At 45.4% G+C, this 21344-nt stretch overlaps 1 protein-coding gene across 4 annotated transcripts in view; it reads right to left on the bottom strand.

The window, feature by feature from the left end:
* Positions 1-21344, bottom strand: part of CNKSR1 (connector enhancer of kinase suppressor of Ras 1) — an 83035-nt gene that overhangs the window by 54634 nt on the left and 7057 nt on the right. The window contains exons 1-4 of one of the 4 annotated variants that reach the window (XM_061596765.1): positions 16552-16842; positions 11271-11428; positions 10805-11007; positions 6267-6351 (exon numbers count right to left, since the gene is read on the bottom strand). In XM_061596765.1, the coding sequence (XP_061452749.1) occupies positions 6267-6351; positions 10805-11007; positions 11271-11330 (348 nt within the window). In that variant the 5' untranslated portion in view covers positions 11331-11428; positions 16552-16842. The other 3 variants (XM_061596764.1, XM_061596766.1, XM_061596768.1) reach the window with 3 other exon arrangements.

The raw sequence follows: 21344 nt of genomic DNA, 5'->3' as shown, positions 1-21344 counted from the left end.
TGGTATGCCAAGATAAAGAAAGATCACACCAGGCCACATTATCTTCAAACACTGAGCTTCCCCCACTTACGTAGGGCCTTAGTTCCAAGTAATGCCATGCACACATCTTGAAGGGAGGTACAGAAGTATCCCGCAGCAAGATTGGATGCAATTTTACTCGAGATAAAATTAACTATTTCTTATTCTACCCAATACATTCTGACCCAATGGAATTTTTAAAAAGGAGATCTAAGGGGATTTTTAAAAAAGAGAGCCGGTGTGGCATAATGGTTAGAATGCTGGACTGGTTCAATGCGTCACTTAGCCACAAAGCTCACTGGGTGACCATGGGCCAGTCACTGTATCTCAGCCTAGCCTACATCACAGGGTTGTTATGAAGACAAAAATAGGGAGGAGGAAAACCAGGTAGGCTACCTTTGAGCTCCTTGGAGGAAAGGTGGGATATAAACGTAATAATAAACAAATACAAAAATTATTTCCATTTCAGATAAAACTCAAGACCAAATTATTAGATGATTTTTTTTAAGTACTTGCCACAGCTGCCAGAAAAATGAATTTTGCTAATAGTTTTAACTTGAATGGAGTTTTATGTGCAGTACATATGACAGATGTGGATTTTATTCATTTTATGTATGCTTCAGTATACATTTTATTTTGAAAAAATATTAATTGGTGGTATGAATGGATGTAGGAAGGCCTTTGGCTATATATGCAGTAAAGTGTATTACTTACTAGTAGAATGTCCAATTACACATCATTAAAAAAAGGAAATGGATTTGCATAAAATTCACATACACTAATCTATAGGCATAGGTGCAAATTTAGAAATAGTTGCTATAATTTAAGCAGAAATGCAATACAATGCAATACTTCTCACCATAGTGGAGAAAACTGTGACAAAATGATCTCTGTGTGCCTGCTCAGTCAGCTGCTAACTATGGACGGGCAACTTTTATGCCCCTCCTGCTCTCCCTTCTTAGGGTTCAGGAACCTTAAACGAGGTTTCGGCCAGAGAGCCCTTCAAACAGAGGACTGCCCTCTGTAAAGGAGGATGCATGGCCACCCCACTTACTTGAGCAGAGATGAGGAACCTGTGGCCAGTACTGGGACCAGACTTCAGCAGGCTCTTGAAGGTGGCAGCATTGCAGTGAAACACCTGCCATCACCCAAGATGGTGGCATGGGCATTTTGACACCCCTGCTGTCATCTTGGGTGATGGCAAGCAGGCATGCACTGACATGGTAAGTGGCACGGCCAGCCTGTGCCGGAGGCAGGGTGTTGCCTAGGAGGATGGCTCCTGCTCTGCGATCTGTGCAACTATTGGGTCACGAGGTACATGCTCTGCAACCTGATGCTAGTGCAGAGTAGAAGTTACCCCAGCAGCAGGGGGCCCTCCGCCAGTGCCCAACTTGGCTGCTCACTGGTGCTAGGCCTGCCTGTGGCCCTCCAGATGCTGCCGGCCTGCAACTCCTATCATCCCTGACCATTGGCCACCATTGGCCATGTTGGCTGAGACCGAAGGGAATGAAGTCCAACATCTTGACCGCCACCAGTTCCCCACCTCTGTACCAGAAGTAAGATGTTCCCACCCCTACCCCAAACTCAGAAATTTGATTAACTAACAACAGGCATCCAGCAAAAGGACAAAATGAGGACAGTGGTTTTACCAGGGACAGTCCAGAAAAAATGACTGTTCCTGGTAAACAGAGACAGTTGGAAGAATATATAACATGTTAGTGAAGTCATTGAATAGCACAGATGAAGTGCAGAGAGAAAAGTCTTTATGACACTTTACTGGGCAAACTGATCGAAAGAGTGTATAAATTCAAGGAGAAAGGAACAGAGTCGTTTTGTCTTTCTTAGATCTTGTACACAGCATGGAGATATACAACCAAACTCCCACAGAACTACACAGCCAATTAGAGCATGCACTACCTCACTGAAGATCATGCCACTCTGCCTGGTTGCTAAGCAACACATCCACCCATTCCCCTCCTGGCTAGTTGACCTAAATGCTAACAGAATTTATCCTTAAGTTACAAACTGAATGATCTGTGCTGTTGCACTTCCAACATAACAACCTGACAATATGACATAACAACCTGTACTGACGCACAATTAGGAACAAATACCTCTTCAAAGAACAAACACCAAGTCTTAAAGACTCCACCCCTGGTCTGACAAGCACTGCCCTCAAGCTTCCAGGCTCCACCCACAAGTGTAAGAATCAGAGCCTAGCAAACCTTAATAGCAGGAAACCAGTTGCACAAAGTAAGAAACAATATGAAGAATCTATGGGAAGCGATGTGTGTGTGAGTGTGTGGAGGATGAAAATGAAAAGCTTTGGTATGCAATACTGCTAAGAGCCACTATGAACGCGTATGAAACTTCCAAAATATCCCTAAGCCCTATCCCAGCCTTTCCCAACCAGTGTGCCTCCAGATGTTGTTGGACCACAACTCCCATCTTCCTGACCATTGGCAATGCTGGCTGAGGCTGATGGGAGTTGTGGTCCAACAACATCTGGAGGCACACTGGTTGGGAAAGGCTGCCCTATCCTATGGAGTCACATGCTGGAAAAGGTCTGCAGATTGCTGCTGAATCAAGCCCTGCTCCCACATCTCTTTCCAGCTTCCCTTTCCAAACCGACTTGGCACATTCCTTTTTCCTGGTTGTTTATACTGTTTGCATCTTAAAAGCACTGCAGAATTAGATAGACAGTCAGAGACCCACACACATGCAAATTCAAAAGAATCTTGGGAATTGTAGTTTGTTAAGGGCGCTGCGAACTGCGAGGAAACCCCTTATTCCCCTCACAGAGCTACAATTCCCAAAAATTCCCTGGGAAGAGGGATTGATTGTTAAACCACTCTGAGAATTGCAGCTACGTGAAGAGAACAGGGGGTCTCCTAACAGCTTTCAGGATCCTTCACAACCTACAGTTCCCAGGATTCTTTGGGGGAAGCCATGGCTGTTTAAAGTAGCATGATACATCTTTAAATGTATAGTGCAGGTGGGGCCTTGGTTTAATAGGGGTAAAACATTTCAGTTTACAGTACTGCAGTGGATTAAAAAAAGCAACTCCTATCTCTGCTTACATGAAGAAGCCCGATTCTGTTAGTTCTTTCTGCAACATGGCACACCTTGGTTAAGCACCCCCTGCCTTTCCCCCCCCCCGTAAACCTGCAGCATTGCACTTTTGCCAACTTCTTGCTGTTAAAATCCTCAAAGTTTCCTTCACAGGCATCTATCCCCTTTCCCATGCTCTCTTCTAGAGCCGACAGGATTTTTCCAGCTGAAACATTTGTCATCAAGTCCCAGTCCAGCTCATTCCACAGATTCCATCACAGAAGGTCTCTCTCTCTCTCTCTCTCTCACACACACACACACACCCGAAGGAACATTTACCGATGTGCCTACCTGCAAAAGCTTCTCTGAACAGACTTTCTCCTCGGCACATTTGTGCCCTTTTACTGGGCCACATCCAACTCAAAGTGGAGATTCCCCAAACTGAACCACCCAGCCCTGACCCCGATCCCAAAAGCATGACTCACAGGATTATTTCTATAAAAGACAACTTACGCACACTCCCCTTCCCATTTTGTTTACCTCCCTGTCCTCGGTCTCATTCCTCCCCCTCCCTTTCTCATCAGCTGCCAGTTCCCTTAGTACATTCAAAGTCAGAATCTAGTGTCTCATCTTCCCCTAGGCAACACAAATTCAGAAGTGCAGGGTCCCTTCATGATAGTCATGCCATGCCCTCTTGCAGCCATGCCCCCAGGATTCACCATCTCTTCTGCAATTACGGTCCCAGAATAAAACTGCTGTTTGCATAGGCTCCTCCTCTCAGTCTCTCTCTGTGGGGGCTAAACACTGCCAGAAGTGTTTTCATTTTAAGAATTCTGAAATGAAGCCAAGTATGGGACTAGGTTTTGGGAGGCCAAAGTACTTCGCCATGAAGCTCGCTTCTCACTTACCCTAAGGGCCCATCAACATGAAAGGGAAGGCATGTGTTAGCTACTGAGAACAGTCTTCTCACTGACTGACTCACCTCCTTACACTCTGATTGGTTCCAGTCAGCATGAAAGGACAAGGAAGCATGTTGTTAGCCAAGTGAGAAGACTCTTCTGAGTGGCTAACACACTCCCTTATGCTGGTTGGCTTGTACATAGGAACCCCACTTCCAAAAAAAAGTAAGGGGTCTATGACCCCCCATGACCCCAGACTACACCCCTGGTCTCTTGGTGTCCCAAAGAGGGAGCCACCATCTTCCTAGAAGCCCACAAGGAGACTTTATTTAATTTCACTTCATTTCTGAACCAATTCCCCTGAAATATCATGAAGGGATAAACAAAAACACACACATAAAAACAATTATAAATTGGGAAGTGCCATAGTTCCACGACAGAGCATCGCCTTGCATGCAGAAGGCCCAAGGTTCAGTCCCCAGCATCTCCAGGTAAGATTGGGAGAAAACCCTGCCTGAAAATCTAGAAAGCTGCTGCCAGTCAGTGTGGACAGTACTGAGCTAGATGGGCCAGTGGGTCTGACTCGGTATAAGGCAGCCTCTTATGTTTGTTATGGGGAAGGACCATAGCTCAGTGGTAGAGCATCTGTCTTGCATGCGGAAGGTTCCAAGTTTAACCCCCAACGGTATCTGTAGGTAGGCTAGAAGAGACATCTGCCTGAAACCCTGGAGAGTCACTGCTAGTCAGTGTAGACAATACTGAGCTACACGGACCAATGGTCCGACTCAGTATATGGCAGCTGCCACGGTTCCTAATTTCAAATCCAGTACAAATAAGAATCTCCACTTAAAAGCCTTGTTGAATCAGAAAGTTTTTCAATAAGTGCCAAAAAAAACTATAGAGATGGCACCTATCTAATATGTAATGGGAGGGAGTTCCAAAAGGTAGGTGCCCCTGATTCCTATATCACAGAGAGCAGACCTCCTGATGATTTGCAAGAGGCCCATTAAACTTCAGGCCCATTAAACTTCAGGCCAATTCGCAGACAGTTTCTTCTTAACTCACTCAGTTCTGATATCACAAGACGTCATCGTTAAGGAAGTTTATTATTACTATTTTACAAATTTACGCCCCGCTTTTCTTCATTAGCATAAACTAAAAGTAGGGATGGAGGAGAAATTCAATTCAGTTCACATTTAAAGTCAAACCTAGCAAATCTGCACTTTTTGAAACAATATGTGAACTGAAACATAGCTGTCCTTCAGACTTTGCACTTCTCTGAATTCTGCAGTGCAGTTCTCCCGCCAGCTAATGTGTACAAAAATGCATATATGAGTGAAAATAGCATAGAGAAAATTGCTCTGCCAAAGTGTGCATATTAATCAAAGCTGCATACAAAAATATGTTCATTAGGACAAGTTTGCACTAAAATACTGATGTATTCTCATGCGGATTTTTAATATATAAATTGTTGTGGAAATCCGGAGAACTGAATTTAAGTTTGGAAAAATAAAAAACTTGAAGAACGGAAATTGACAGATTTGTCCATCCCTAGTGTTTTACTTCATGACACACTCAAGCACACAAAAGACACTTCCTCTGAAGTCCCAGAACCAAACACTGTAGTAATTTTCCCCAATAACAGCATAGAAAAGCACATCACAATAACAACTAGATTTTTAAAAAGCTAACCCTCAGCCATGTTTTAGTTAAAACACCTGAAAGACTAAAGCACCAGCGGCTCCTTAGGGAAGGTATTCAATAAAGTAGGCTCCACATAAAGGAAGATGCTCACTGAACCTCATTTGGCACTCAGAGCAAGGCCTCAGACATTGAACAGAATGTACACACAGGAATACATAGGGAAGAAGATGTTTAGCATGGATGTCTGAATTGACAAACCATAGTTAGGTCTAATGGTCCTCTTTTGAAGCTCCACTGCAGCTGCGCCACAGAAACAGGAGTGCAGAGCATATGAAATGAAAGAAGACAAGCAACTCGAAGCCACGGCACCAAAAGATCTGAGTGCAGGCCAAACAGCGATGATGTAGTCTATGGCCCCAGAGTCATAACACAGCTGATGAGGAAGGGGTCTCCTCATGAGTAATTAGTACTTGAAACCCTTTCACTACAGCTGGGGTTAGGGTGTGATCTAAAAGGCCAGAGAATATAAGGTCTCTCTTGAACACTCTGCTTGCTATAAATAAGGCATAGCTCCTGATTTTAGTTACCCAATTGGGAGGGAGAGAGGGATAAACAAATAAAGGCATCATCTCTGAACAACTCCCCACAACTTACCTTCTGCAACATCTCTGCTAGATCTCCACACAGCCAGATGATGTCTCTGCTGGCTGAATAATCATTAAGGTGGGAGAAGAGATACCTGCAAGAAAATATCAGTTAAGTCCACCTACTTCACAATGTTCTTGTGGTGGCAGTGAAGCTGGCAAAACTGAAAGCGGGCCCATCAGTAAATGTTTGGTCAGCATCTACACCTCAAAGTGGAGATTGTGAAGAATGCAGATCTATCAGGATACCTCTAAAAGGCCACTGTCCACAGGCACATTCATGGATTAACCTAAACTATTACCGCATGAGGTATGTTTGAGTACACACTGACATGAACAAGCTTGCATACCTTCAGGTAGAGAACAGAAGTAAAGAGAATTTTTTTGTCTTTTTTTTTTAACGTTAGCAAGGTTTTACATTAGCAAGCTGAAGATTAATTTTAGGTGGTATATCAGGTAAAAACAAAAGCCGAATTGGATAGTATTACCTAGTGATTAGAGAGAATGCACCCTTCAAAGGCTAACGTCCCATCTTCAAGTGGCCTCTTAAATATTTCTGGACTAGTCATATTCAGAATTTCTCCATGTCAGTATTGTATCTGTGTGCTTTTATGCCAGTGTTTCAGACACCGGGTGGGGGAAGGCTCCCTTGAAGGGCACAAGAGACCTGCCCTTCCTCCCAAAGAAGCCCTGGGTGGTAAACAAAGCAGGAAAACAAGGGGGAGGAATCTTTTTCAGCCAGAGGGCCACATCAGCTTCTGGGCAACCTTTCAAGGGCCACAAGAGGTACAAATCAGCATTCAAGGCACAATACAGCAAGGTAAAAACAGTGACGAAAGGGGCAAAGCAGGTCCAGTGAAGAGTGTGGCCTGGGAAGAGGGGTGGGAGGTTGTGTGGGGAAAGTCCTGAGGTCCACATAGAGATGCTTGAAGGGCCACATTTGGCCCCAGGGCCTAACATTCCCCACCCCTGCAGTAAAACAATACAATTACACATTAAATGAAATTAAGCTTGGTTATCAGTGTCTGAGCACTGACAGTTTTCCTTAGTTGAGTGGTTAGCTGGGAATTTATTTGGCTTTTCCAGGGAAAAAATTGTTTTGCCGCCCTGGGCTCCTACTGGGAGGAAGGGCGGGATATAAATCAAATAATAAAATAAAATATATAAACCCAAAATCTTCCGTAGCTGCTACATGGTTCCCCACCACCTAGCCTGCAGTACAATGCAGCTAACAGTAGCAGTCCAGCAGGGGCTCATTCAAAGCCAGCAGGGACATCAGGGGGCTGCAGAGTGGAGGAAAGGACTTAGCACCCCCAGCATCTCTGGTTAAAAAGGACCAGGTGGATTGGGCCTCTGCCCAAGATCCTAGAACAGGCACGGGGGACCTCCAGCCTGTGGACCATTTAGGCCTGGCAGGGATCGCCACTGGCCCGCAAGGCTGTTTTCGCCCAGACGTGCCCACCTGCCATCATATATACATCTAATAATAAATAAATAAGTAATATGATGTCAGGTGTGGCAGGTAAAGCCCCTTTACCTTAGTGGGGCCCTAAAGTGTGCTCCCAAATGTTCCTCTGCAAGCAGGGCTTGCACTTTGTCACCTTTTAAAATTTGGCACCAAATGCATGCCTTTGCTGTGGAATCGGCTACACTGGTGAGCTCCTAAGGAGAGCTGATCCCTGCCACATGCGGGGCTTACATGTGGCACTGAATTCAATTCAGCACTGCTGGCATTGTCTCCACTTGTAGTGCTGATCCATGCAAAGGAAAATCAAACCCTCCAAGCAAAGGAACATGTTTCTGCAAAAGGGAAATGCTTTGCCTGACATCATGGAGATTGACAGGTAGGTGGCCTCACCCACCTGTCAAAGTGGCCTGCAGGGACTAGGGGACATTGGGCCAAATCCATTTCCCCACGCCTGCCCTAGAGAAAGACAGAGATAGACTACCAGGGCAGGCAATACTGTGCTAAATGACCTAGGGTCACAACCACACCATACATTTGAAGCACATTTAATGCATATGGTTTCCCCAAAGAATGCTGGGAGCTGTAGTTTGTCAAGGATGCTGGGAATCGTAGCTCAGTGAGGGGTAAGCTACAGTCCTCAGGATTCTTTGTGGGAAGCCAAATGCTTGAAATGTATGGTGCAGATGTGACCTCTCAGTCTGATCTGGTACATGGCAGCTTCCTATGTTCCCATGAACAGACCAAGAAATTCCTCAGTGATTAACATAGTGATGTGATTCCTGTTTGGCTCTCAGCAGTGGCCCTCCTGCTGGTGCATGACCCTGTGCAAGTGCCCAATTGTGCTGGGCTCTGACACTGGCCCAGCATTTAATAGCTATTTGAAGCTGAACACAGGACCTCTTATTTCCTTTGGTACCTTCTCCCTGTGACTAGAGATGGGGCAGCCTGAAAAGAAAATGAAAATTTTCACCAGAAATACCCTGGTTTTTCCATTTTCCCCCCAAAGTCTTTTTTGTTTTCCAAAAGACAGAAAAAACTCATTAAAAAAAAAAAATCCCCCCCCAAGCGGTCACACTCTGCTTGTGACAAAACCAGGGGTGTAGTCATCCACGATTGGAGGGGGTTCATAGACCTGTTACTTTTTTGGGACCAGGGTCCCCATCAGGTTTCTATGTATGAGCCAGTCAGCATGAAAAGGGAGCATGTTAGCCACTGAGAAGAGTCCTTTCGTGCTGATTGGAGTGAAAGGGGGGTGAGTCAGAAGAGAAGAGTCTTCTCAGTAGCTACAGAAAGCCTCCCCTTTCATGCTGATTGGCTCCTAAGGATATCTGTACCAGTGGAGTGTGGACTCACGAGATGACAAAGCAAGCAAGGGAGACAAGGGGTGTGTGGCTGTGATGGGAGCATGGAGTGACTATCATGAAGGGAACCTACACTTCTGAATTTGCTACTACATTACGGGACAAAATGGAAAGCGGACAGAAGCCCAAGGCCGGTATAGAATCCTGGAGCTGAAAGTATCCATCATTTAAACATGCCCAAACCCTCTCAATAACCTGGGTCTTATTCCATTCCACACTCATCTTCCTTATTATCCAAAGTCTTCATGAAGCCTTTCCCCATCCAGCTTTTTTATACTGCTTCCCTTCAGACCAGAATGTACAGAGGCAGTGCCCTGCCTTTGCCATATCCTCAACTCAACTTTGCAAACAATGCACAGAAAGAGACAAGGGTCACATCCACTCCAGACATTTATTCCACATTAAACAGTCATGGCTTCCCCCATGGAATCCTGGGAAGTGTAGTTTGTGAAGGGTGATGAGAGCTGTTAGGAGCCCGTTATTCCCCTCATAGAACGCTGTTTCCCAGAATTCTCTGGAAAGAGGGGCTGACTGTTAAACCACTCTGGCCATTGGAGCTCTGTCAGGGGAATAGGAGTCTCCTAAGAACACTCATCACCCTTCACAAACTACACTTCCCAGGATTCTTTGGGGGAAGCCATGACAATTGGAAGTCTGGTGTGGATGTGGCAAAACATTCTGCATGGTGCAAATAAGAATAAGCTAAAAATGCTAACTCTTTGTTCACAGAAAAGACTGTCCCACAGTGTTCTTTAACCTTGGATCCCCAGATGTTGGACCACAACTCCCATCATCCACTGCCAGATTAGCCTATGGTCAGAGATTATGGGAGCTGTGGTCCAACAACATCTGAAGATCCAAGGTTGAAGAACAGTGGACTACAGGACCACAACAAGAGCCTCTTTTCATGGGAAGTCTGTCTGTAAGAGACATCAAGAGCTAGAAAAATACTCTAAACAGGAATGGAATTTTATATATAAATATAAAAATGTTAGGGCTGGGAGAGAAATTTGATTATAAAATTGACACTTTCCAAAACAATACAAGAACCAGAACACAGCCACCCTTCCAAATTTGAACTTATTCAAATTTTGTGATGCAGTTCTCCAACCAAGCAATGTTTACAAAAGTGCATATATTAGGGGAACGTGTGCAAAAAGTGAATATATTGGGGGAAATGACATACAAAAATGCATTACATTAGGAGAAATTGCTTGCAAAGATGTGCACAATAGTCAAAACTGCTTACAAAAATGTGTTTATTAGGAGAAATTTGCACTAAAATGCTGAAGAATATTCAGGATGATTTAAAAAAACACACCCACAAATTGCTGTAGAAATATGGAGAATCAAATTTAAGGTTGGAAAAATGAGAAACTGGAAGAACTGAAATTGACAGATCATTCCATCCCTAATTCAATGTTGCAGCACCTCTGTTCATGTTCCCAGTCATTCCGCTCCATTTCATCTCCTCCTCCCCAACAGCCAGCCAGCATTCCACAACCACAAAGGATGCTCAGTCTTCACTGGGCTGTTTTGAGGATCTGGCCCCCCACCATTTATTGTTTTTTTGTTGTTGTTGTTAAAAAATATTGTTCTGCAAACCTCCCTTCCAGATACCTCCTCTCTTGAGTGTGTGGTGCTATTTTTGCAACACAAATGGCTCGCAGCCTGAGCATCAGAAATACAATAAATAATGAGATGATTGTGGTGATATACCTCTTGAGCCATAGGAAAAGACCTTTTGCTGCACCAATCAGCTCCACCACACAGGCCAGGAGTTCCGTAGAGGGCTTCTCAACAGCACTGCCATCATAGGAGCTCACTTTCCTGCGACTCAGGATGAAGGCCTGGGTTGTCCCAACAACACCTTGCAGCTTCTCCGTGAGCGCCCGCAGGTTGGTCGTCGCCAGGTCATAGTTCTAGAGACAGGGGAACACGCCAAGCTACCTTAGTGATGGAAACAAAGGACCCATCCACCCCATACATTTAAAGCATATGGCTTCCCCCAAAGAACTCTGGGAACTGTAAGGGTGCTGGGAATTGTAGCTTTGTGGAGAGTAAACTACAGTTCCCAGGATTCCTTGGGGGAAGTCATGCACTTTAAATGTATGAGGTGGGTGTGACCTCCATCACTAGGCATTGGGCAAGAATTTCACTGGGGTCTACACAGCCATGCACTCACCAATACGCAGAGCTGCTCCACAGCTTCCAAAAGCAGCTCCTGGTGGCCAATGCGGTGCATGCCCAGATCCTCCAAATCCCGATAGGACAAACGAAGCAGCCCCTTCCCAGTCAGGTCCCATGACTCAAACGGGTAGTCTTGTAATGCTGGATCCAAGCCTAAACGCAAGGGGAAAGTGTTTGATTCTTTTTCTTTCACGAAACCAGATTGGCTGTTTGGGAAGGACCCATCGCTCAGTGGCAGAGCACCTGCTTTGCATGCAGAACCCTCAGCATCTCCAGTTTTAGAAAAGCCCAGGTAGTAGTAGTTGACGGGAAAGACATTTGCCTTAGGGCAAGGGTGGGAAACCTTTGTTCAGCCTGAGGGCCACATTCCCTTCTGGATAACCTTCAGAGGGCCACATGCCAGTGGTGGGCGGAGTCAGAGGCAAAAGTGGGTGGAACAACAAATGTCACTATTACCTTTGTACAGTAGTCTAGTTCCTACACGCACTTACACAGCCCTCTCTGTCTTCCACCAGGCAAGCCACAGGCATTACTGGAGCCCAAGGCCACATTACAGCCAGGCAAAAACATTTTGGGTGCGAAGCAGAGCCAAAGTGGCCTGAGGAGAGAGGACATGACCTGGGGAGCATTCTAAGGGCCAGGTGGAGAGTCTGTGGGGAAGGGCATGTTTGGCCTCCAGGCCTAAGGTTCCCCACCCCTGCTTTAAGACTCTAGAGCGCTGCTACCAGTAGCCAGGACAAGGATGAACGAAGCGATGATCTGACTCAGAAGAAAGCCACTTCACATGACAGGACTTTAGACCAGCAGTGGACAGAAGATAGATCAGGATCTCCTGGTATTTCTTTGGGTGATCAGCAAGGATTCCCATCTCCCACAACAGAAAAAAAATTTCCTTTCCCCAAATTAGGTTGCTGAAAAAAACATGCTCGGGGAGCGGGGAGAAGGAAACCAGAGTGGATTCTGCATGAAAGGGTTTGTGATCTTGGCTGCACTATTGCTCACAAATTGCTGGGCTGAACACAGGGCCGGCCCAACCAATAGGCAAAATTAGATGGCCGCCTCAGGCAGCCAATTTCAAGAGCTCTGAAAGAGCAGCAACTATTTATATAATTTATTGTGGTTGTATTTTTACTGCCATTGGGGAGAGGCACTTGTGGGATTTTCTGCCCCAGGTGCCAAAATAACTTGGCCTTGTGCTGGGCTAGGATACTTGGGGGAGGGGGCATTGCCATTTCAATCTCATTCTGCAAGATGTCTTGGGCTAGCTCTGGCTGAGCCTGTGCTGCTCAGACAATGGAGGCTGGTCCATTGGGGCAAATAGGGCGCTGCCCCACCAACCTCAGCCTGACCTCAGCCAACCCCCACCTGCCAACCTTCTTACTGACAACCAGTCCAGAGGATGGCCCTGGCTGTCAGCTTCCTCCTCCTTGATCTCTGCACTACCTTTGTAGAACTCAGCAGGGAAGAAGATGAGGACAAAACTAGAATGAGCTGAACCCGCCTGTATTTGGTTCCGGCTCCAGCAACTGTTCAGTCTCCCTGCCTTCCAACCCACCAGCCACCACCACTGGGCTGAGAGGCACCCTATTCATTCATTCTTGGTGTATGTCAAAAGTGGCTTGCTATCCTGGCAGGTGAGTGGCTTTTGTCTACCAGAAAGGGCGACACAGCAGGGCAGTCAGGGCAGTGCAAGCACACCGGCAGGGGCGCCAAATTGGCTCAGCCAGTGTGTCTGCGCCGCAGCATCTTTCCCCACTTACTTCGACCTTCCTAGTAAGCCACAGTGCCTCTCCTGCTGGGAAGCAAGTGTAAGCACCTCCACCCAACCTGATAAATCAATCCTGGTGGATGCCCATCCACCTGAGCCACCATTTTGCAATTGACTCTGATTGATAGATTTCAGAGTTCGAGGTGGTGGAGGAAACCAAGTAGATCCCACAGGTCTGAAGCCTGCTCACTCCTGTTGTAGACCACCAAAGTTGGTTCTGGTTACAGGGCTGGCCCAAGGCATTTTGCTGACTAAGGGGAACGACAAGATAGTTCCCCCTCTCCATTCCACATACAGAAGCTGGCTGGACTGTCAGTTGAATCTTACTTCAATAATGGTATTATTTATTTATGCATTTCTTACATGCATATACCACCTTTTCCTCCAAAGAGCTCAAGGCGGTGTACATGGTTCTCCTCGCCCCCATTTTATCCTCACAACCATCCTGTGAGGTAGGTTAGGCTAAGCGACAGTGACTGACTCAAGATCACCCAGAGCGCTTCACAGCTGACTGGGGTTTCGAACTCTGGTCTCCCAGGTCCAACACCTTAACCATTACACCACACTGGCTGGATACCATTCTCCATTGCCACTGAGGAACAGATTAATTAAAGGGGTCAGGACAGGTCGTGTAGCATACACAGCTCTGTCCTGCAACAGAAAGGCTGCAGGGAGGCTTAGGAGGAACAGCCAGGGGGCTACTACTGCCACCTCCCCTCCAGCATCTGCTACCTACAACAGTTGCCTCACTTTGCCTAATGGCAGGGCTGGTCTTGCCGGGTTAGGATTAGCACATTTATTGCTCAGCAGCTACTAGCAGCAAAGTTTATCCTTTAAAAAAAGAAGAAGAAGAGGTTATGCACTACTAAAAGCAAAGAGGAACTACAGGAATACCCAGCATTAACGTATGCAATGGGTCCAGAGCAAGTACGTAAACCGAAAATGTACTTAAAGTGAAGCACTACCTTTTTTCACTTATCGATGCATATACTGCACTGCAATCATCATATACGGGCATAACTGATGTAAATAATGCATTTATAACTAAAATAAACACAGTAGGCCTTATTTTAAGAAAAAGTTTGTAGTTGGAAACTGAGCGGGCGGTGGCATCATGCCGTTAAGTGTCCGTTCTTGAGAAGTGAGCGTACGTAAACGGGAATGGTGCTATTGTAAATATGTCCGTACTTGCGAGTGTCCGTAAAGTGAAGGTCTGTACAGTAGGGTATTCCTGTATCTGGAAACTCAGATAGAGAAACTATCTGGAAACCCCAGGCTTGAAATCTGACTGCAAAAAAAGGCACCAAGAACAAAAAGGCATATATCCAGAGACCTACAGAGTTGGGAATCTGGGTGTTAAGAGAAGGGCCATACCTCAGTGACAGAGCACCTTCTATGCATGAAGAAGGTCCCCAGTTCAATCCCCAGCATCTCCAGGCAGAGCTGAGAATGTCTCCTGCCTGAAACCCCAGAGAGTCACTGCCAGTCAGTGTAGACAATACTGAGCTAGATGGCCCAGTGGCCTGACTCAGTGCAAGACAGACTTATGCTTCTATGTAAAAGACAGGAGCTACAACAATTATCAGCTCTCTAGATGGAGTTGTGTGCCCCAAACACCCTCAAGCTGTTGAGCAAGACTTCCAGGTCTGCCTCCTGGCAAGATCATCACCGCCCTTCTGGACACAGAACTACAGGCAGCAGAGAAAAATGTAAAGCTGCAAGCTTTTAGGTGTACGCAGTTCCCTCCCCCAAAGGCTTCCCCTTCAAAGCTCCACATATGACGTCTCCGTAAACACAAAGTTCACAACACATAAGCACTGTTTTGTTTTCTGCGATGACCAACGGTTTTTAGCAAATAAACTTGACTGACTCACTCTCTTGTTTTCTATGGCTGCTATCAAATGTGGCCCAGAGGCAAAATCTGGCAACACTTCAGAATATAATATTTTAACTTTGGCAATTAATAGGGTGGGGGAGAGAGAGAGCCTTAAACCTGGCTCATGAAACTAAAAAAACAGTAAGTATCAGCTTGCCATAAATACTTGTTATGAGTTTGATTTGTTCCTCTAGATGAGGGACGGGGGATCTCTGGCCCTCCAAATGTTACTGGACTACAGTTCCCATCATCTCAACACAGCTGGTGTAGCACAGTGGGGAGGAGAGCCTGGCTGGGAGTCCAGAGTCTGAGAGTTCAAATCCCCGCTCGTGTCTCCTGGGTGCAAAGGGCCAGCTAAAGATCACCCCCACAGTGAGTGGCTCAGGGGTTACGTGCCCTGCCACCTGTGCAGCCGTGGGCAAGCTGCATAGCCCCAAGGAGCCCAGTTGCCCCCCAGCTGGCAGTTGCAGACAAGGAAGGGGCTGGCTTGTGCAGCTGCGGCAAGCTGAGCAGGCCCTAGCCAGCTGGGGGGGCAATGGTGACCCCTCTGAAAACTGTATTCATAGGGTAGCCATAAGTCGAGATCGACTTGAAGGCAGTCCATTTCCATTTTCCCCATCTTCTCTGGTCACTGACCATGTTGACTTGGGGCTGATTGGAACTGGAGTCCAACAACAGATGGCAACTATGATCTTTTTGTTGTTTATTTTTTTTGCCTTTACTGGTTATTGTATTATAAATTGTTGTATTATAAATTGTTATAATAAAGGCGTGCTCTGAGATCACGTGGGATACAAAATCTCTAAACAAACACACCTAGAAGGTCAAGGTTCCCCATCCCTGCCCTAAACCTAACAGGAGGAGAATTATAAATTATGGCTTTTGCAAGCAAATGAGGACTTGGCTGAACTCTCCTCCGCTTCCCTCCCACCCGCCTACCCACCCCATAATTTTCCAGTTCTGTTTCCTTTCCTTCCCAGATTGCAAATTTGCAGCGAACCACACTGTGTTAAGGATCCAAAAGTGGGCAGAGGAGGAGGAAGTGGTGTGCAATGGTTACCTCCCAAATCCTTTGCTTCCCTCTCTACAGGCAGTCAATGCCTGGAAAGTTCAAGTGTGTTATGGCAATCACATTGTTTTGGGAGAGTGGCTTTTCCTTCAGCTCCATTGGAGCTGGTTGTAATCCCAGCCAGGGAGGAAGGCCTGCCCAGCTCAGGAATGTGCTCAATTCCTGTAGGCAAAGAGAGGTTGGCTCTCCTTTGCTCCTACACCCCCGACATACTTCCAGTTTTAACCCAGATCTATACCTCTTAGTCTCTACTACCAAAGCCCTGCACATGGGCCACTGGGCAATCACCCAATCCCTACCCGCCCAGCCTGGAGTCCCATGAAGGTTCAGTAGCTGGGGACAGAATCCTACCAGCAACACACACCTGTCTGATTTAGGCATTAAAAACTTCCCCACAAGTTCAGATCTGCCTCTCACCTCTCATCCAGGCCACCACCATCTTAGGATTCCAGGTGGAGATAGGCTCCATGATTGGAGCCCTGGCTTCTAGTCCCTTTTAGATGCTCCTGTTCTAGAAATATGTTTCCGTACCAGGGAAATCACAGATGAAACTCAAGACGTACCTGCAGGTTCCAACAGGTAACTCCCAGCTGGGTTTCTGATTGGTCCACCCTCTTGTCATTTGGCAGCAAAGCCCTGCCTTCTCTGAGATACTGGATTCTCCAAGGCAGTCCCCAGAGATTGTTCAGCTGCTCCCCTTTGGGGTGTAGGGGAAGGTAGAGGAGAGGCAGTTCACCCCCTTTTAAAGAAGCTCTCCTTCTCCTATCCTTGGGTGTTAATAAACTTAAGTTTCAGCCATTCAGAGAAGGCACTCCCTCCCCCTCTATGCTTTCCAGCCTCTGATTCAACAGGATGCCCACAAACCAGTTTCACCACCTTAACTAACTTCCTTAAAGGTACAGTACCTTTATCACTCTGACGTTTGACAGGCAAACTAAAGCTTCTGTCCTGTCCACGTTTATGGGAGGATGAGTCCAATCAAAATGAGCTGGATATAACTTCTGAGTAAACTCACACTGGAGGAAAGGGCTTACATAGGGTCTTTCTGCCCCAAAGAGGGTGTCATTTATTTCCACAATTAGCCCAGCAAGCCCTGTGATTAATTGTATTGGAAATATCTCTTAACTGTCCCTTTATCGGATGACTCCAGGGCAAGGTGCCAAAATGTGAAAACTATTCATACAACATAAATACAATTTTAAAAAAAACAAACAGCAAAAAAGCCAAACACAACACTAAGGAACAAAAGGAGCTCTGATTAAAGTTCTAAATTTAAAATCCTTGGTCAAATAGGAAAGATTCTAATGCTGGTGTCAGACATGTCTCTTTAGGGAGGGCATTCCAAATACTTTTATTTTTATTTTTTAAATTTTCATTTATTTTCCATAGCATGATCAAGATTCATGTTGTTTTATGACGTATAAAAGGACAAGTCCCTGTCCTGAGGAACTTACAAGTACCAGTAACTAGATCATGTCCATCTTGCATACACTTGACCTGGGAGTAAGTCCTACTGAACCCATGAGTAGAATGCATTGGGTTGTGCTGTAAATGTTCTTAGAACGGCAGCTTTCGAAGCATATATTAATAATGCTTATTCACAAGAATCATATTTATAGATACATATTTTACAGAATAAAGTATAGCTACTTTATTAGAATACACATCAGATGCTTAATAAGATGCATGTAATTCTCAGCACACTTACCTGGGAGTAAGCCACATATGAACACAGTAGGACTTACTCTTGAGTAAACATGCACTGAACTTTTAGAAATTATCCCCATTTGTTATTTACTTCATTGTGAAGTGGAGCACATTACAAAGACTTTTGGGGAATACTGCATGTTCTTGTCTGCTTCTCCTAGGCACACATTTCAACCTCCTGTGGCAATAATTAAAATTATTTAATTTTTATTGTCCCCTTTCTCCAATAAAGTTAGGGCAACGTACACAATGTACACAATCTTCACAACAACCCTGCAAGATAGGCTGGGCTGAGACATAGTGACTGGACAAGCCTGGCATCAGCACCCAGCACCCTTGGGCAGCTGCTAACGTGCCAATGACTTGGCAGGGCCAATTCACCCCTGCCCTGGATCTGTGAGATACTGTTTTGAATTTCCCACAATGCTTTGGAGTGCTGTTATGTAGGGGCATTGTGGGAAGTTTAAAATGGAAGTTAGTGGCTGCTTTCCATTGCTACTAGGTAAGCTTGTGACTGAAGGCTCACTGAAGTTCACCGAAGGTTCCCTCAAATCTGGAGCCAACCCTATGGCTGATGCTAAATCACTTTAGTGAACTATGTGACTTAGTGGAGATTTGAACCCAGGGCTCAAATCCAGAGATGGCTAACCTGTACTTCTATGGATGTTGTTGGATTCCAACTTCCAGCCAGCCTGGCCAATGGTCAGAGATGATGGGAGTTGCATTACAACAACATCTGCCCGGCAAAAAGTTAACCACACCCTGTCCTATTCTCAGCACTCTAGCCTCTACACTACAGAGGAAGGATCATAGCTCAGTGGCAGTGTGCATGCTCTGCATGCAGAAGCTTGTAGCTTCAATCCTTGACAACTCTTGGTAGGGCGGAGGAGGGATAGGATGTGTTGGCTAGTGCCAGTTCGAAAGCATTGTTGATTTAACAGGCTGGTATTCATTCGAGTTTGTTCTGTCTGCTAGCCGCTGCTTTTTCTAATCCAGGTTTTTCCCTCGGAAAAATACTGATATCGTTATCTTGAAAAGAAACATTGATATTTTGACAAGAAATATCAATAAAATTATTGTTCTTAATATCGATATTTTAGAGGTAGGAAAAAAGCCATTCTCGAACATAGTTACGGAAAATTTCTGCACAAAAATCTGATCCGCAATCGCAGAGAATAAGTAAATTAATGGAAAATTCAGTACCAAATCCACATTGGGCAGAATTGTAGCACATCCCCAGGCTGGAGTTTGGAAAATATTCATGTCTGAAATCTTTTGAGAGCTACTCCAGTTTCAACCATTTGCTCATATGGGAGAAAGTTAAGGGATCGTGTGAAGAATGCCAGAATCAAGCTAGATCCTATCTGCATAACCTTCTAGGAGAATAGGAAGCTTAGACCACTGGTCAGTTTTGCCCACAGTAAGTGGCAGCGGGTCTCCAGGGCTTTGGACAGTGCCTTTTTTTCAACCCTTCCTGGAGATGCTGAGGACTGAACCCAGGACCTTCGTCACACAAGGCACATGCTCTGTCACTGAACTGTGGCCTTTCTGCCACCTTGATTCCTGTTTCTTAGTCATGCTAAAGAAGAAATAGGCAAGCAGAAAATTGGGGAATAAAATACAGCCCTCAATGGCTTCCCATCTATTTCCCCAGAATACCTCCCGAGCTCAGTGCCAGTCAAATCAGGAAGTATTCATTGTGTTTTCAAATATTGTGAAGGATGCATCATTTGTTTATTCCTTTCATTTATATCCCACCTTTCCTCCAAGGAGCTGAAGGTGGCTTACAAGGTTCTCCCTCTCCTCATTTCATCTCCAGAAGAACCCTGTGAATTTGGGTAGGCTGAGAGGCAGTGACTGGCTCAAGGTCACCCAGTGAGATTCATGGCTGAGTGAGGATTTGAACCCTGGTCTCCCAGGTCCTACTCCGACACTCTAACCACTATACCACACTGGCTACATGCTATGCTATATCCTACTGAGGTAACACTGCAATTGTGATTTTACATTATGGTATATCACCTTAAACTTAGGGGAATTTGAGGATCCTAATTATTGAGAGTGGTATTCATGCTAGTCCTACTCAGAGTAGACCCACTGAAGTTAACAGGCATGACTATGTTTCCTTAATTTCAGTGGGTCTACACTGAGTAGGATTTAGCTGAATACAATCATTGGATGCAGACTTCTGAATCTGGAAGTTATGCTACAGAATTCCTTTGCAGCAGTAATTTCAGAGCTGCCAATATCTATAGATTACTACTTTTAAAAAAACCCTGCACATTATAAAGTAATGATCAATCAACTATTTTGTGCTGATGTGAATTTTTGTCCCTTTATATTTGTTAAGGGCTAAGAAGATGAGCTTTAATCACCACTAGAGGGAGATAAAATAGCAGTCAAAGAACGCCAGCAGTATCATCACTGAATAGCTCTTCACATGCCTTTAGGTCTTCATCAGTGGTTCCCGATTTCCCCCCCTCCACAGACCACTTCAAAATTGCTGAGGATCTTGGAGGACCACTTAACGATTTTTCTGCCTATTGTAGCAATTGCAGTGCGCTGTGCTAGGTGCTGTATGATTTTTAATTGTATTTTATTGCTTTTTTATTCCTTATACATTGCATTTTATTGTATTACAGTTTGCATTCCATAGAACCCAAATTGTAATACATTACAATATATCAGAAATAAAAGAAGCAACAAAAATACAATTAAAAAGCAATATTAATATTTGCTGCAGACATGTCATGGACCGCCTGAATGAAGCTCATGGACCACCATTGAGGAAGCCCTGATCTACATGCATGTTCTATCTTGTCATGGAATAATTATTGCCAAGGTTAGAGTTACTTAGTTGAGTTGATTAGCAAACTAAGGAGATGGTATACCTAACAATATGGAAGTGAAGCTCAGCCGTCCGAGAATAAGATAGTGAATTACAAATATTCTCCAGTAACACAGAAACAGAAAAGTTTGCAAAGAAAAATTTAGAAAACCCCAAGACAGTCCTGTCATCTTCCAGGACCTGTAGAATTGGACAATGGAAATGGACTGCCTTCAAGTCTATCTCGACTTATGGCGACCCTATGAATAGGGTTTTCATGGTAAGCGGTATTCAGAGGGGGCTTACCATTGCCATCCCTCTGAGGCTAGTTCTCCCCAGCTGGCTAGGGCCTGCTCAGCTTGCCACAGCTGCACAAGCCAGCCCCTTCCTTGTCCACAACTGCCAGCTGGGGGGCAACTGGGCTCATTGGGACCATGCAGCTTGCCCATGGGTGCACAGGTGGCAGGGCACGTAACCCCTGAGCCACTCACTGTGGGGGTGATCTTTAGCTGGCCCTTTGCACCCAGGAGACAAGAGCGGGGATTTGAACTCTCAGACTCTGGACTCCCAGACAGGCTCTATGAATCCCAAAAGTCAACTGTAGCATAACATCTTTTATTAGGACCAACTAAGTCAGGGGGTTGGGGGGCCCTGAGACCACATTCAACCCTGGTCAACTCTCAGAGGGCCAGATGTCAGCAGTAGGTGTTGCCAACTCCACTCTCTCCTGCACACAGAGGCAGAGAACTCCCCTTCTCCATGCTAAACAGCTGAGAAGAGGGAGGTCACCACCCCCTCTCCACTCCTCAAATGATCAGTCTA

The sequence above is a fragment of the Rhineura floridana genome, chromosome 15 (assembly GCF_030035675.1).
Source record: "Rhineura floridana isolate rRhiFlo1 chromosome 15, rRhiFlo1.hap2, whole genome shotgun sequence".
NCBI classification, from domain to species: Eukaryota; Metazoa; Chordata; class Lepidosauria; order Squamata; family Rhineuridae; genus Rhineura; species Rhineura floridana.
The sequence above is the reverse complement of the archived record's forward strand: the minus strand, read 5'-3'. Positions and strand labels throughout refer to the sequence as shown.